Here is a 10,959-nt window from a genome sequence, read left to right as displayed (position 1 = left end):
TTTCCTTTCCATCACTATTGGTTTCCTGTGCATCTCCCTTCATTTCAATCAGTCCAGCCCTCACACGTTCCTCTAATTTGTAACTTTGTTCCTCTAATTTGTGACTATAATCAACCAGTTCTGTGAGCATCCTGATAAATAGTGTCCTGAATTGTGCTTCTGAGAGGCTGGCAATTTCTCGGTCGCTTAGAGTTATTGGCTCTGGGACTTTGAGTTTTTCTTGTGCCATCTTTCGGGTTGTTCGTGCCTGTTCCATAGCAGGATCAGAGCCCTAAAGTGTTCACTAGAACAGGGCAACTCAGTCGCTGGGTTGTGACGTTGTAGGTGGGGGCGGGGTCAAAGAGGGACAATGGCTCTCACTGGTCTTGCAGGGCAACTAAGTCGCTGGGTTGTGACGCTGTATGTGGGTGCGGGGTCAAAGAGGGACTATGGCGTCCTGTCTGCCACCTGCCGCCACGGCCCTCACCGGTGCCGCAGTTGCTGCCGTCAGTCACCGGGCCCACGCGTTTCGTCCCACTGCACTCGAGTGTGCCACCGCCGTCAGCCCTCGCCCCCTGGGGCCTGCGTGGTCTGTCTCACTGTGCGCGAATATGCGCCCGCGGTCTGCCCCGCACCCCAACTGGTTCCTGTCTGCCTGGGCGCCTGGGTCGGGGGCCCTGTCCTGCCCGACCCTGCTCGCTGCTGGCTCCGCCCCTCTTACCGTCCCCGTTGAACGGTTAGATGTAGTCGGACTTCCGTATAATTCAATTTTCTGTCGTTTGGTTGTGTCTTTGTTTCTCCAAACCTTTGTTGTATTCAAACTTGGTTGTGGGAGAAGGCACAGTGTTTCCACCTATGCCTCCATCTTGGCGGAAGTCTCATTTTTTTTTTTTAGATGTTTCTCTCTCACATCATTGTGTTTCTATTTCCCTTCCTCTCTCTCTAAAATCAATAAAAACATACTTGGATGAAGATGAAAAAAAGTTTCCTGGACAGTTTAGGCAAACAATACGGTCTACACGGAACACTCACTTTCCTTTCGGAATTCTGAAACTCTGGTGTGCGAGAGGCACGGAGTGCATGCATGACCGGCCCTGACAAACCCCAGACACGCATCTGTGGTGAGCTGGCCTGGCCGAAAACACTTCACGCATGTTGTCCAAGTTCATGCCAGAGGACCTAAGCGCACCCTGTCTGAGTCTGGGGCAGAGGACTGTGGGAAGCTGGTTTGCTCCAAACTTCAACCCATTGGCCCCTCCCCTTTGCTGACGCTTTGTATCATTTTGTGTAATAAACTTTAGCTGAGAGTATGGCCACATGCTGAGATCCTAGCAGATCACAGAATCTGGGGTGATCTTGGGGAACCCCCTACACCATGCCTGAGTGTGATATGTCTACACAGGTGAGAACAAGTGTGCTGTGCTGTGCACATGAGGTTTGTATGTGTCCTTGCATGCTATGTGATCTTGACTGCACATGCATGAGTCTGATTATTTATACGTATAGGTGCACACATGACTGTGTGTGTGAACCCATGTGTACCCATGGGATGTGTCAAATAACTTGTCATCTTGTATGAGACTTCTGAGCCTCAATTTCCCCATCTGTAAAATGGGGGTGGGTGACAATGGCCATCACACACCCAGCACATAGCAGAAGTTCAACTATCAGTCCCCTCCCTTTTGTCTGGGTCCATAACACCAGAGGGTACAGCCTTGAGTTTGACCCACAATTCGGCCACAGAGGCCTGAATGTCTGACGCCCCCTCCCTTCTTGGTTCATTTGGAGGATGAACCAAGCAGCCTGGCCCAACCCATTGACCCAAGAGCCAAAAACCCGTCAGAAGGCCGGGGTCCACGCTGGGGAGCTCTTACCACCTGGTAGCCAGAGAGAGAGCTGGCTGCCTAGAGTCCAGGCCTAGGGGACCTCTGGCCTGGGGCCATGTTTGACTGGGGGCTGTTAGGAGAGCTGGGCCAACCTCTGCCCCATGCCCTACCGAAAGGGCTGGGCCCCACGAAGGGCAAGTACACTTCCGATCCCTCAGCTGACACCAGACAAGAAGAACATAGTGCAGGTCCTCAGATACAGGCTGGTGCTCAGCTTCTCTGGAGAAGGGACTCAGTTGAGGTGGGGTGGGGGAGGGGTGGGGATCATATGCAAATTTTCCCCTGGAGAATAACAGCAGGAGTGTGAACCAGTCACCCAGCACTGCAAAGCCAGGTCAAGGTCTATCCCACACATGCCAAGCACATGCTAGCCATCCTCCAACTGCATAGGATGGGACTTCTGGGGCAAGGGAGGAAAGGCCCCAGTTCCGAGCCTGATCCTTCTGCATTGTGAGGCCCCAGGAGGTGGTCGCCCTCCTGCTCTGCCCGATCCCTGAGGACAGTACCCACATATCCACTCGACTCCCCCCATGGAGGGTGGCCCTCCCCTGCCCTGGCTGAGCCTCCGCCACCTCCCTGAGGCCCTGTCCTCCCTTCCCTTGGCCAAGGGCTCATTAACACCAGGGCAGGGCAGGGCAGAGCAGAGGAGGGCTGGACACCAAGAAACCACAAACCCCCTCTCCTGGTCCCCAAACCCATCCCATCCCTAACCCTATCACACCTGAGCAGTCAAGAGCCCAGCCCTGTCACAGCCAGCGGGGGCACAGCAAGGCCAGGGCTCAGGAGCAGCTCTGCCATCTTCAACAACTCGCCTCCAGAGGCTCCAGGGCCCACTCCGTTCACACACGCACTCCCACTCACCTCCTGATCTTCAGGCCCTCTTCGTTGTCTGGAAGGAAGAACTCGAAGGAGGTGTACGTCCTGACCACGTTCCGGCGATATTGGCCAACGTTGAACTCTGGGGGAAAGAAAAGGCTCAGCTTTCACCGGACAGCAACCCCCTAGCCCCCCGACTTGTGAGCTGGACCTACCCCAGGTGCCACAACAGTCTAGCCATCTCTCATCCGCCCCACACACACGGCCCCAATGCCCACTTGGAAAGCCAAGGCCAAGCCTCACCCCGCGTGGGCACACCAATCCAGTTCAGGTAGCGAGTCAGCTTTTTAGAGATGTACGTTTTGCCCCTGGCTGGCAGGCCCACCATGACGATGAGCGTGGGGCAGTTGGTCACGCAGACTGAAAAGCAAGGGGCACGGGTCAGACAAGGGTCAGGACCCCTCCCGGGGGGGGGGCGGGCGCCTCGCTCCCTCTCAGCACAGGACTGGCCTCAGATACGCTTCCCAAGCCTCTTCCCATCACACAGTTCCCTGAGCGCCCCCAGGCCCTGACCTAAAGCCACCACTGGCTTGCTCCTGTGGGGGTGCAAAATAAGTCACCCCAACATGTGCCTCTGTGGTATGCAGATGGCTTTGAGCGAAAGGCAGCTTTAGCTACAGGCTCAAGAGAATCTTCTGCCTAGGCCCCATTAACTACAGAGAATTTGAACTGCAGGCCTTGCCCACAAACTTTTATCAGAGATAACTTCTTTCAACCTATCTGCAGGGCAGGGCAAACGTCTGTTTACTAAAGGCCAGTTCTTCTCAGCCTCCTGCCGTTACCCGCTGAGGCCCGCAAGGCGCAGTGCCTCCTCTCTAGCTCAGGCTGTCTTCTCTACCCTCAGTCCCCCTCGGAACCTCTCGCGTCCATGGGGCTCTCGTGTGTACATATGCATGTATTTAATTTGGTTGTTTTCTCTTGCTAACCTGTCTCATGTCTGATTGTCAGGCCAGGCAGATGACCCTTGGGTGTAGAGGAGAGTTCGTTCCTCCCCCCACACCCCCACTCCCCAAGGCTGCCCGGGCTCCAGCAGGCACAGTGGGACCTCCCCTGCTGTGCATCACCAGACACAAAGCTGGACCTGCCATGCCACTGGGGAGTCCCACGGCCAGCAGGGCAGAGCCCGAGCCCGGGGGCTTCCCACACTGAGCCGCCATCCGGGAAGCCCACGGGCACTCTGCATTCCCAGCGCACGGTGCCGCTGCGCACTCTCCCGGGTGAGCTTCTCTTCACCGTGCACAGCCCAACTCAGAAACTGGCCTTCCTCCTTGGCACCCCCGTGCCCACCCGGTGCACTCTGTCCCCAGTCCCAGTGATCTCACTAAGGAGTCTGTGCCCCACGACCTGTTACTTGGAGTGAAAGCGACCCCACAGTGTCTGAGCCATTTGGGATCCTTTGGTCTGACACAGAGTCGGTTCTCAAAATGTATGGACAGGAGGGTGGAGGGAAGCATCTCGAAACCCAGCAGGGTGAGGGCTGCAAGGGGCTGAGACCTGAGACCCAGGCCAATGTCTGCAACGGCAGATCCAGTGAGAGCCCACCCCCACCACCCCATGTGCCACCAGGACCGTGTGCCAATCAGAGATGCTGCCAGGCTGGAGGTGGGGAAGGAAGGGTCTGGCCACAGCCCCCCTGACTCCCTGGCCTGCTGGGACAGACACCAAAGCAGCAGAATGTGACCTGGCTCAGCCTTCAGTGTGGTCTCTGCTGAGATGCTGCAGGAAGCTTCCCTTTCGTTGACCTCAGGAACTGGGCCAGGTGACACCACAGCAGACAGAGATGGACAGATGTGGGGACCTGTCAGGGCCCTTCTTTGATCCCTGAGGCTCTGCCAGTGCCCTTACCTGGTAGCCCTCCTTAGACAGACTGCCAGGCCCGACCCCCCAACCCTCTGGCTGAAGCACAGTGGCCCCAGGGCCAGCCCTGCCTGGGGGTCAAGAGTCAGAGAGACCAGAGTTCTTATCTTGACTCTGTCGGAACCTATAAGATCGGTTGATAATCAGTCCCTCAGGGAGGTCCAGCACTATCTCCAAGTAAAAGTGCTTCTGGCCCTGACTGGCGTGGCTCAGTGGGGTGGGCATCCTCCTGCCAACAGAAGGGTCACCTGTTTGATTCCCAGTCAGGGGACATGCCTGGGTTGCAGGCCAGGTCCCCAGCTGGGGCTGTTAAGAGGCGGTTGATTGATGTTTCTCTCTCACGTCAATGTTTTTCTCCCTCTCTTTCTCCCTCCCTTCCCCTTTCTAAAAATAAATAAGTAAAATCTTTAAAATAAATAAAGAAACATACCGTGGCAGCACGCCAGGCTAAGGACACAGGTGTACCTCAGTGCCAGCTGCTCTTGGGGACTTGGGTGTGTAGCCACTCCTGTCCCCAAGGGGAAGTAAAGGGCCCTACTCCCCAGTGTGAGCACCATCACCACTGTGGGCAAAGGTAACACAAACAATGAGCCCCAGAGAAGGACAGGAGGGAATCCCACGGAACAGAAGGTGAGCAAGAGTGAGGGAACTTGCGAAAAAAACCCTCAGCATTAGCTAATGAGAGAGAAAAACAAGTTAGGCAAGGCCCTGTGTCCTCAAGGCCAGCCACAGTGGGCCCTGTGCCATTTGCACAATTTCTAGCTAGCCGGCCGGGGCTCTCAGGCAACTGCAGGGCAGCGCGTGGCTACTAACCAGGGTGGCACATGGCTACGAACCAGGGCAGTGCATGGCGACTAACTGTGGGGGAGAACCTGCACCCATCCTGCTCCCTATGGCGATGCTACCTCTTCCCACTGCACCCTGGAGGGTTCCTCTACAGTCTCAGGACTGGGGTCCTGCATCCCCTCTTCATCTATCTTCCCAGAGACACCTTCGCCTCCCCACAAGGGGTCTGCTCAGCACGCCCCCCCCACCCTGTGTGCACAGCCACAGTGGGCAGGCAGGGCAGCAAATCCGGGCTGGGTGCAAAACAAGAGCAATAAATTACCTATTACTTCTGTTCCTCAAGATAAGCTCCCAAAGAAATGACCAAAAAGAAAAGTCAAAGTACAAGTCTCTTCACAACAGCTCTGCTTCCAACAGCAAAACACTGGGAAAGTGCCAGAGGTTGCAAACTAAAGCCCACAGGGGGGTATGGGGCGGCAGACCCAACTGCATCGGAACACAGAGCACGCAGGTGAGCCGGGACATGCAGCTCTCGGCCCTCAAGGACCCTGACAATGAGCAGCAGGACAGCAGGACACACTTTTTAGGACATCGGGTATGTGAGGAAGGAAATCTGAAAGCATGTCACTTGGCTTCCCTCTCTAGTTCCTCTTCCTGTACATTTGTTCAAGACCACAGGAACCCGAGCACGCAAGAGGCCTGAGACAAGCCTCGTGCTGAACAATGAACACTTTCTGGTGAGGCCACTCCAGGGACAGCCACAAGTCCTTGAAGTGGGTTCCAGAACTGATTCCTGAGCTGTGCCTGCTCCACTTCCCTGGGCCAGGCAGGGGAAGGAGGAGCTCCTGTACATCACTGTCCTGTTTGGAGGGGACAGAAAGTCACCTCTCCTACTGTGTTGTACACACCCCACTCATGTCCACACCCAGGAAGAGTCTTGCCACCTTTTAGCTACGAAAAGCCACCAGTCCTTTCTGCTGCGCTTCCTGAGTCCCCTCTTCATCCCTGCCTCACCTGCCCCTCAAAGCACCTCCAGGTGCTGAGGGGTCAGTGATGAGGGAGGTAACAGCTTCCCAACCTCAGGTGTAACTCTGATTTTATCAAAAGGAGGAAGAATCGCTAATGAGAAGTGGGGGTGGAGGAAGCACAGGATGTCCCACAGCCACCAATCAGCCTCGGGTGCCCAGAGGACAACCTATCACACAGCATAGACCAGCCGTGAGCCCCGCACCCTCTTCTCTGCAAACGCCTGAGATCGAGTGGACTCCTATGCACCACCCACCCTCAGGTCCACACCTGTCCTCGTGGCCCTCCTACCAGTCATAGGTCCGCTTTGTAGAGCATAAAGGCTGCAGGAATGCAGCCTCCGGGGAATGGACCTGCTGCACACACAGGCTCCATCTCCAAGTTCGCTCGCTGCTGAGTCACACCCTGCTGTGAATTCTGGGACCCTAACCTGGGGCCCAAACCCCCACACAATCTGCAGGTCTCATCTTTGGCCTCTTGGGTGCCACTTCCTTCTCCAGGAAGCACCTGGGATGTTAGGCCAGCCCACAGTCCCACCCACTGCAACACAGTGTGACGGGCATGAGCCCTTCTGCCCAAGCCAGAGCCATACTTTCATCACAGACTTGGAGCTTGGAAGAATATAGACTCTGCCCAAGGGGCTGTGAGATCTCGGCAAGTCCCTTCACCACTGGGCTGCAGCTCCCTTCCTACCTGTAATGGGGGTTAGCTCAGAGCTGATGCTTCAGTCCTAGACTTTGAGGTGACAAGAGGTGAACAAAGAGTGGTGAGATTACAAAATGGCCAGCAACCCCCTACTGAGCACCCACTCATTAAGAGGCTCACCCCAAGTTCATGGAGCAGGATGGTGACAGTCTCATTCCACAAGCGAGGGGCCCGAGGCCTAGAGGCTCAGCTTTCTGCCCAAGGTCACCCACTGGAGCCAGGAGACAGCTTGAGTGTTCCTGCCTCCAAAGTCCAGATTCTTACTCCTTCCTCTGTGTGAGAACAGCAGCTACCACATAGTGCAGACAATGCAGCCCTAACACAGAGTGGCCAGGAGCACAGAAGAGGGGCCTCAGCCTCCACACCTCCAGAAAAGCCTGGAAGGAGGACTCAGAGCACTGCATGGAAAGCCATGGGCCCGGGACTAAAAGTATAATCACAGGCTCCATCCCCCATCAGGACCTATATCATGGTCAAAGCCATGGCCACCGCCTGTCAGGACTCACAGTGCGGAAGGAGAGATACACACTTCTTCCCTAGGACTCACATCACGGTCAAAGCCAAGGCCCTGGACTGGCCTCCAAGCCAGACGAATGCTTTCCCCTCCCTTATCAGGCCCAAGCAGCAGAGGTCAGGAGTGTGCCCGGAGACCCTCACACATACCCAGTCTCCTGATCTCCACTCCATACGTGTACCAGGAGTTGGACTAGATGTTCTCTGAGGTCCTTGCCAACTTGCAAATTCGTCACAATGTTTCACTACTCCTAAAACAAATCTTTGTTTTTCTTCATAATAAGAAGGTTGCAGACTCACTTAAGGACATGTAAAAAGTCAAGGCAGTGGATTAAACGCCCAGGACCCCAGGAAAGGTGAGCCCCTTAACAGTGCGAATTTCAGCATGGCTCCTACATGTTTCACCCCAAATGTTACCATTTACCCATGATCCCACTGGAGTGCTTCCACACCCCTGGACACAAAGACAGGCCGGTACAGCACAGTGCCCTCGCCCTCTATCCTAGTCAAAGTTGCACATCCTTGACCTTCCTCCCAAAACTCGATTTTAGGTGAAGAGGTGGGTGGTGAAGGCCAAGGGGCAAGCCTCCTTCCCACTGCAGGGCTAGCCTACACTTGGGCCTTTGAAAGTTCTGGACTCAGAGAGGCCAAGCAATTTCTCTAGGGTCGACACAGCTCAGACCCGGTCCAATTACCAGGCCCACGCTCTCTGGCCAGCGGAGAGGACAGGGCAAGGACTCCAGGTCCTCCCCTGGCCTGAGGCAGTGGGGACACTGAAGTGCTAAGGGGCTGGGGCCTCTCCCAGAGGTGAAGACGTCAAGACCTAGTCCCCAAGGAGCCAAGATTTCCCCACATCCCTGTTTCCGTCTCCTGCCCTGCCACACCTGTCCCCGACCCACCACCTGTTTCTGCTCCCCTCCCACCAGTCTAGGCATCCTCACCTGTCCCCCGATCCGCACCAGTTCTCGGCCCCCTCTCCATGCGAGACCACTGCCCAGGCCGCCCTATCCACCCATCCCCGTGGACGGCCCTCCCCGCTCCCCGGGGACCCCGCCTCACCACCGCGCTGGCAGGCGTGCAGGGCGGGCCGCCCGTTGCTGTACGGCATCCAGATCTTTTTCAGGGGGTTTTGAGTCAATTCCCTTGGGGATGCCATCCCGGAGGCGGGAGGAGTCGGGAGTGCGCGGTTCCCGAGCCCCAAAAGCCTGGCCAACTGGTGCCACTAGAGACCCCGCCCCTCGGCCCCGCCTCTCCTCCCCGCCGCGTGATGTAAGGCCAGCACCCCGCAGGCCCCGCCCCAGACCGAGCAGGCTCCACCCTAACTAAAGAGGGCCGGGCCTCCGCGGCGCATGCCCAACTCGCGGACCAGCCGGACCTCTGTGGGCCTGCCCTTCCTGCGGGAATACGGCAGCGCATGCCCAAATCCCTCCGGGCCCAAGTCCTGGGGCGGGAGGGGGTGGGGGTGCAGGCCCAGCCTCGGGTGAACAGGTCCAGCACACCCAACGCGACCGCGCTGACTTCCAGGGGTCTCTCCTAAGGCCACTCCCGGGGCAATCGCCGCCTCGCCCCAAGGAATCTGAAATTTCTCTCCTTACCACGCGGGACCTCAGGGACCCCAGGAGGGAGGACTACCTGCAGTGGGGCACAGTCTACGTGACACGCGAGGCTTGATTGGTCAGGACCAGCCTAGAGGCCTCTGCGCGACTGTAATCACTGGCCTGACGTCCCAACTGTCAACTCCCCTCTGCCCCGACCCTCCCGTCTGCTCCAAGTCCCGGGATTTTCCCCCAGCCCACAGGAGCGATCCGCTCCACCATGCTAAAAACGTTCCTTTACCTCATGGACGGGGACCCAGGAAATATTTCAAACTTGATCGTGTTTCTCCTTTTGCCTTAGCTGCTGGGGAGCTCAGGCTAAACCCCAGGCAACCTGGAGCAAGTGAGTGGGATGCTAGTGGGAGTGGGACATAACCAAGCTCTGTGGGGACTCCACTGAAAACGGAATGTGCAGGTCATCAATCTTACAAGATCCTGGTATAGAGTAAACGTGTCAGTGTCCAAAAAATCCACTCTAAAGCACATTCATGTTATTATTTATTACCCTGCTGTCAACTGTCTCTTAAAACGCAGTGGAAGCAAGGCAGGAGGCTGGAGGCTCAGAAACCCCTGGGCCACTCTGCTGTCATCACTCAGCCGCTCCAAGCTTTGGACGTTTTCTGCCCTGGGGCCCCTGCTGAACCTGTCACACAGCCCTCCAGCAAGGCCCTCCATCACTCCCCCTGACAGGATCACTGTACCCTACCTGGAGTTCCCTCTGACCAAACTGTGCCCGGTCAGGAGCCAGGTGCTAGGGGTGTGAGCAAGGGAGGGTCACCCCAGTACACTGAAGGTGCTGCAACCCCCCCTCAGCCCTCTTCACCACACCCCTGCCTTGAGTTAGTGCTCCAAATCACCACCCAGCCCTTCAGAGCCTGGCAAGGAAGCTTAGGCTGGCTCTGACACAGATGGCCTACCTGCCTCCCAGGAAATGAAGGATCAGGAGGTCCTCGTGCTGGGAGGCCACCTAGACCCTCCCTGAAACCAGCTCTAGCTGCCTCCCCTGGGGATGCCCTACCTCAGACAGCTTCGGCCACTTCCCCCTTCCCCTGCAGGGTCCACCCCCACCTCCCTCCACCCCACACCCAGCACCTCTGAGCACACTCATGTGTGGCCTCTGATGAGCAGGAAACCCTTCATGACCACCCTTCTGCTTCCTTCTCCCCCAAAGCCACTCATTTTCTGTTTCTGGCACAGCCAACCATTCTGTCTCCTGGCCACTGCCAAGGTCATCCTGGGGCCACTCTGGCCTTAGAGACCTTGTTACCGTATGCCTACACCCTGTCCATCCCCCCACACTCACTGCAAAGGCCGCCTCCTCTCACACCCACAAACACCCAGCACCTCCTCAGGCCTGCCTGTGCTCCTCCCCACCTCTCTGAGGATGTGCTCAAAGGCTCGGGGTAGGAGACAACCAGGGCAGGGCACTTCTTCCCAGGGCCCTGTCTGGGGAGCCACCTCCACACCCAGAGAGGCTGAGTCTGGCTTCCGAGGAAGTGCAGCAGCTCTCACCTCCCACTCTTCTCCAAACAGCCTGTGCTGACTCAGACATACCCTCCCAAGTCCTGGATTCCAGTAGGAGGCCACAGGTCAGCCGCAGGAGCCTGGGCCCCTCCCCAAGGCCAGGGTTCACGTCTGCTCTGAGGATACTCCCCATGTGCCCTGCCATGGCCCCGTTTCTCAGGGAGAAGCTGAGGAAGGGGAGTCGTGCTGCAGAGCCAGCCCCGCCCCACCCC

The 10,959-nt window shown here is 57.0% G+C and overlaps 1 protein-coding gene across 5 annotated transcripts in view; it reads right to left on the bottom strand.

The window, feature by feature from the left end:
- PFKFB4 (6-phosphofructo-2-kinase/fructose-2,6-biphosphatase 4) overlaps window positions 1-10,959 on the bottom strand; it is a 29,854-nt gene that overhangs the window by 17,493 nt on the left and 1,402 nt on the right. For 2 of the 5 annotated variants that reach the window (XR_005067013.1, XM_037049806.1), the window contains exons 1-3: window positions 8,688-8,852; window positions 2,985-3,101; window positions 2,727-2,823 (exon numbers count right to left, since the gene is read on the bottom strand). Coding sequence is in view for 3 of the 5 variants with exons in the window: in XM_037049806.1 (XP_036905701.1) it covers window positions 2,727-2,823; window positions 2,985-3,101; window positions 8,688-8,784 (311 nt within the window). In the remaining 2 variants the exon portion in view is untranslated. Of the gene's footprint in view, window positions 1-2,726; window positions 2,824-2,984; window positions 3,102-7,778; window positions 7,864-8,687; window positions 8,853-10,959 lie in introns of those variants that run through there. The other 3 variants (XM_037049809.1, XM_037049807.1, XM_037049810.1) reach the window with 3 other exon arrangements.

Source organism: Sturnira hondurensis, unplaced genomic scaffold, assembly GCF_014824575.4.
Source record: "Sturnira hondurensis isolate 20B ecotype Veracruz unplaced genomic scaffold, ASM1482457v3 Scaffold0006496, whole genome shotgun sequence".
Lineage (NCBI taxonomy): Eukaryota > Metazoa > Chordata > Mammalia > Chiroptera > Phyllostomidae > Sturnira > Sturnira hondurensis.
Note: the sequence above shows the minus strand (reverse complement) of the source record. Positions and strands in the feature narration are given on the sequence as shown.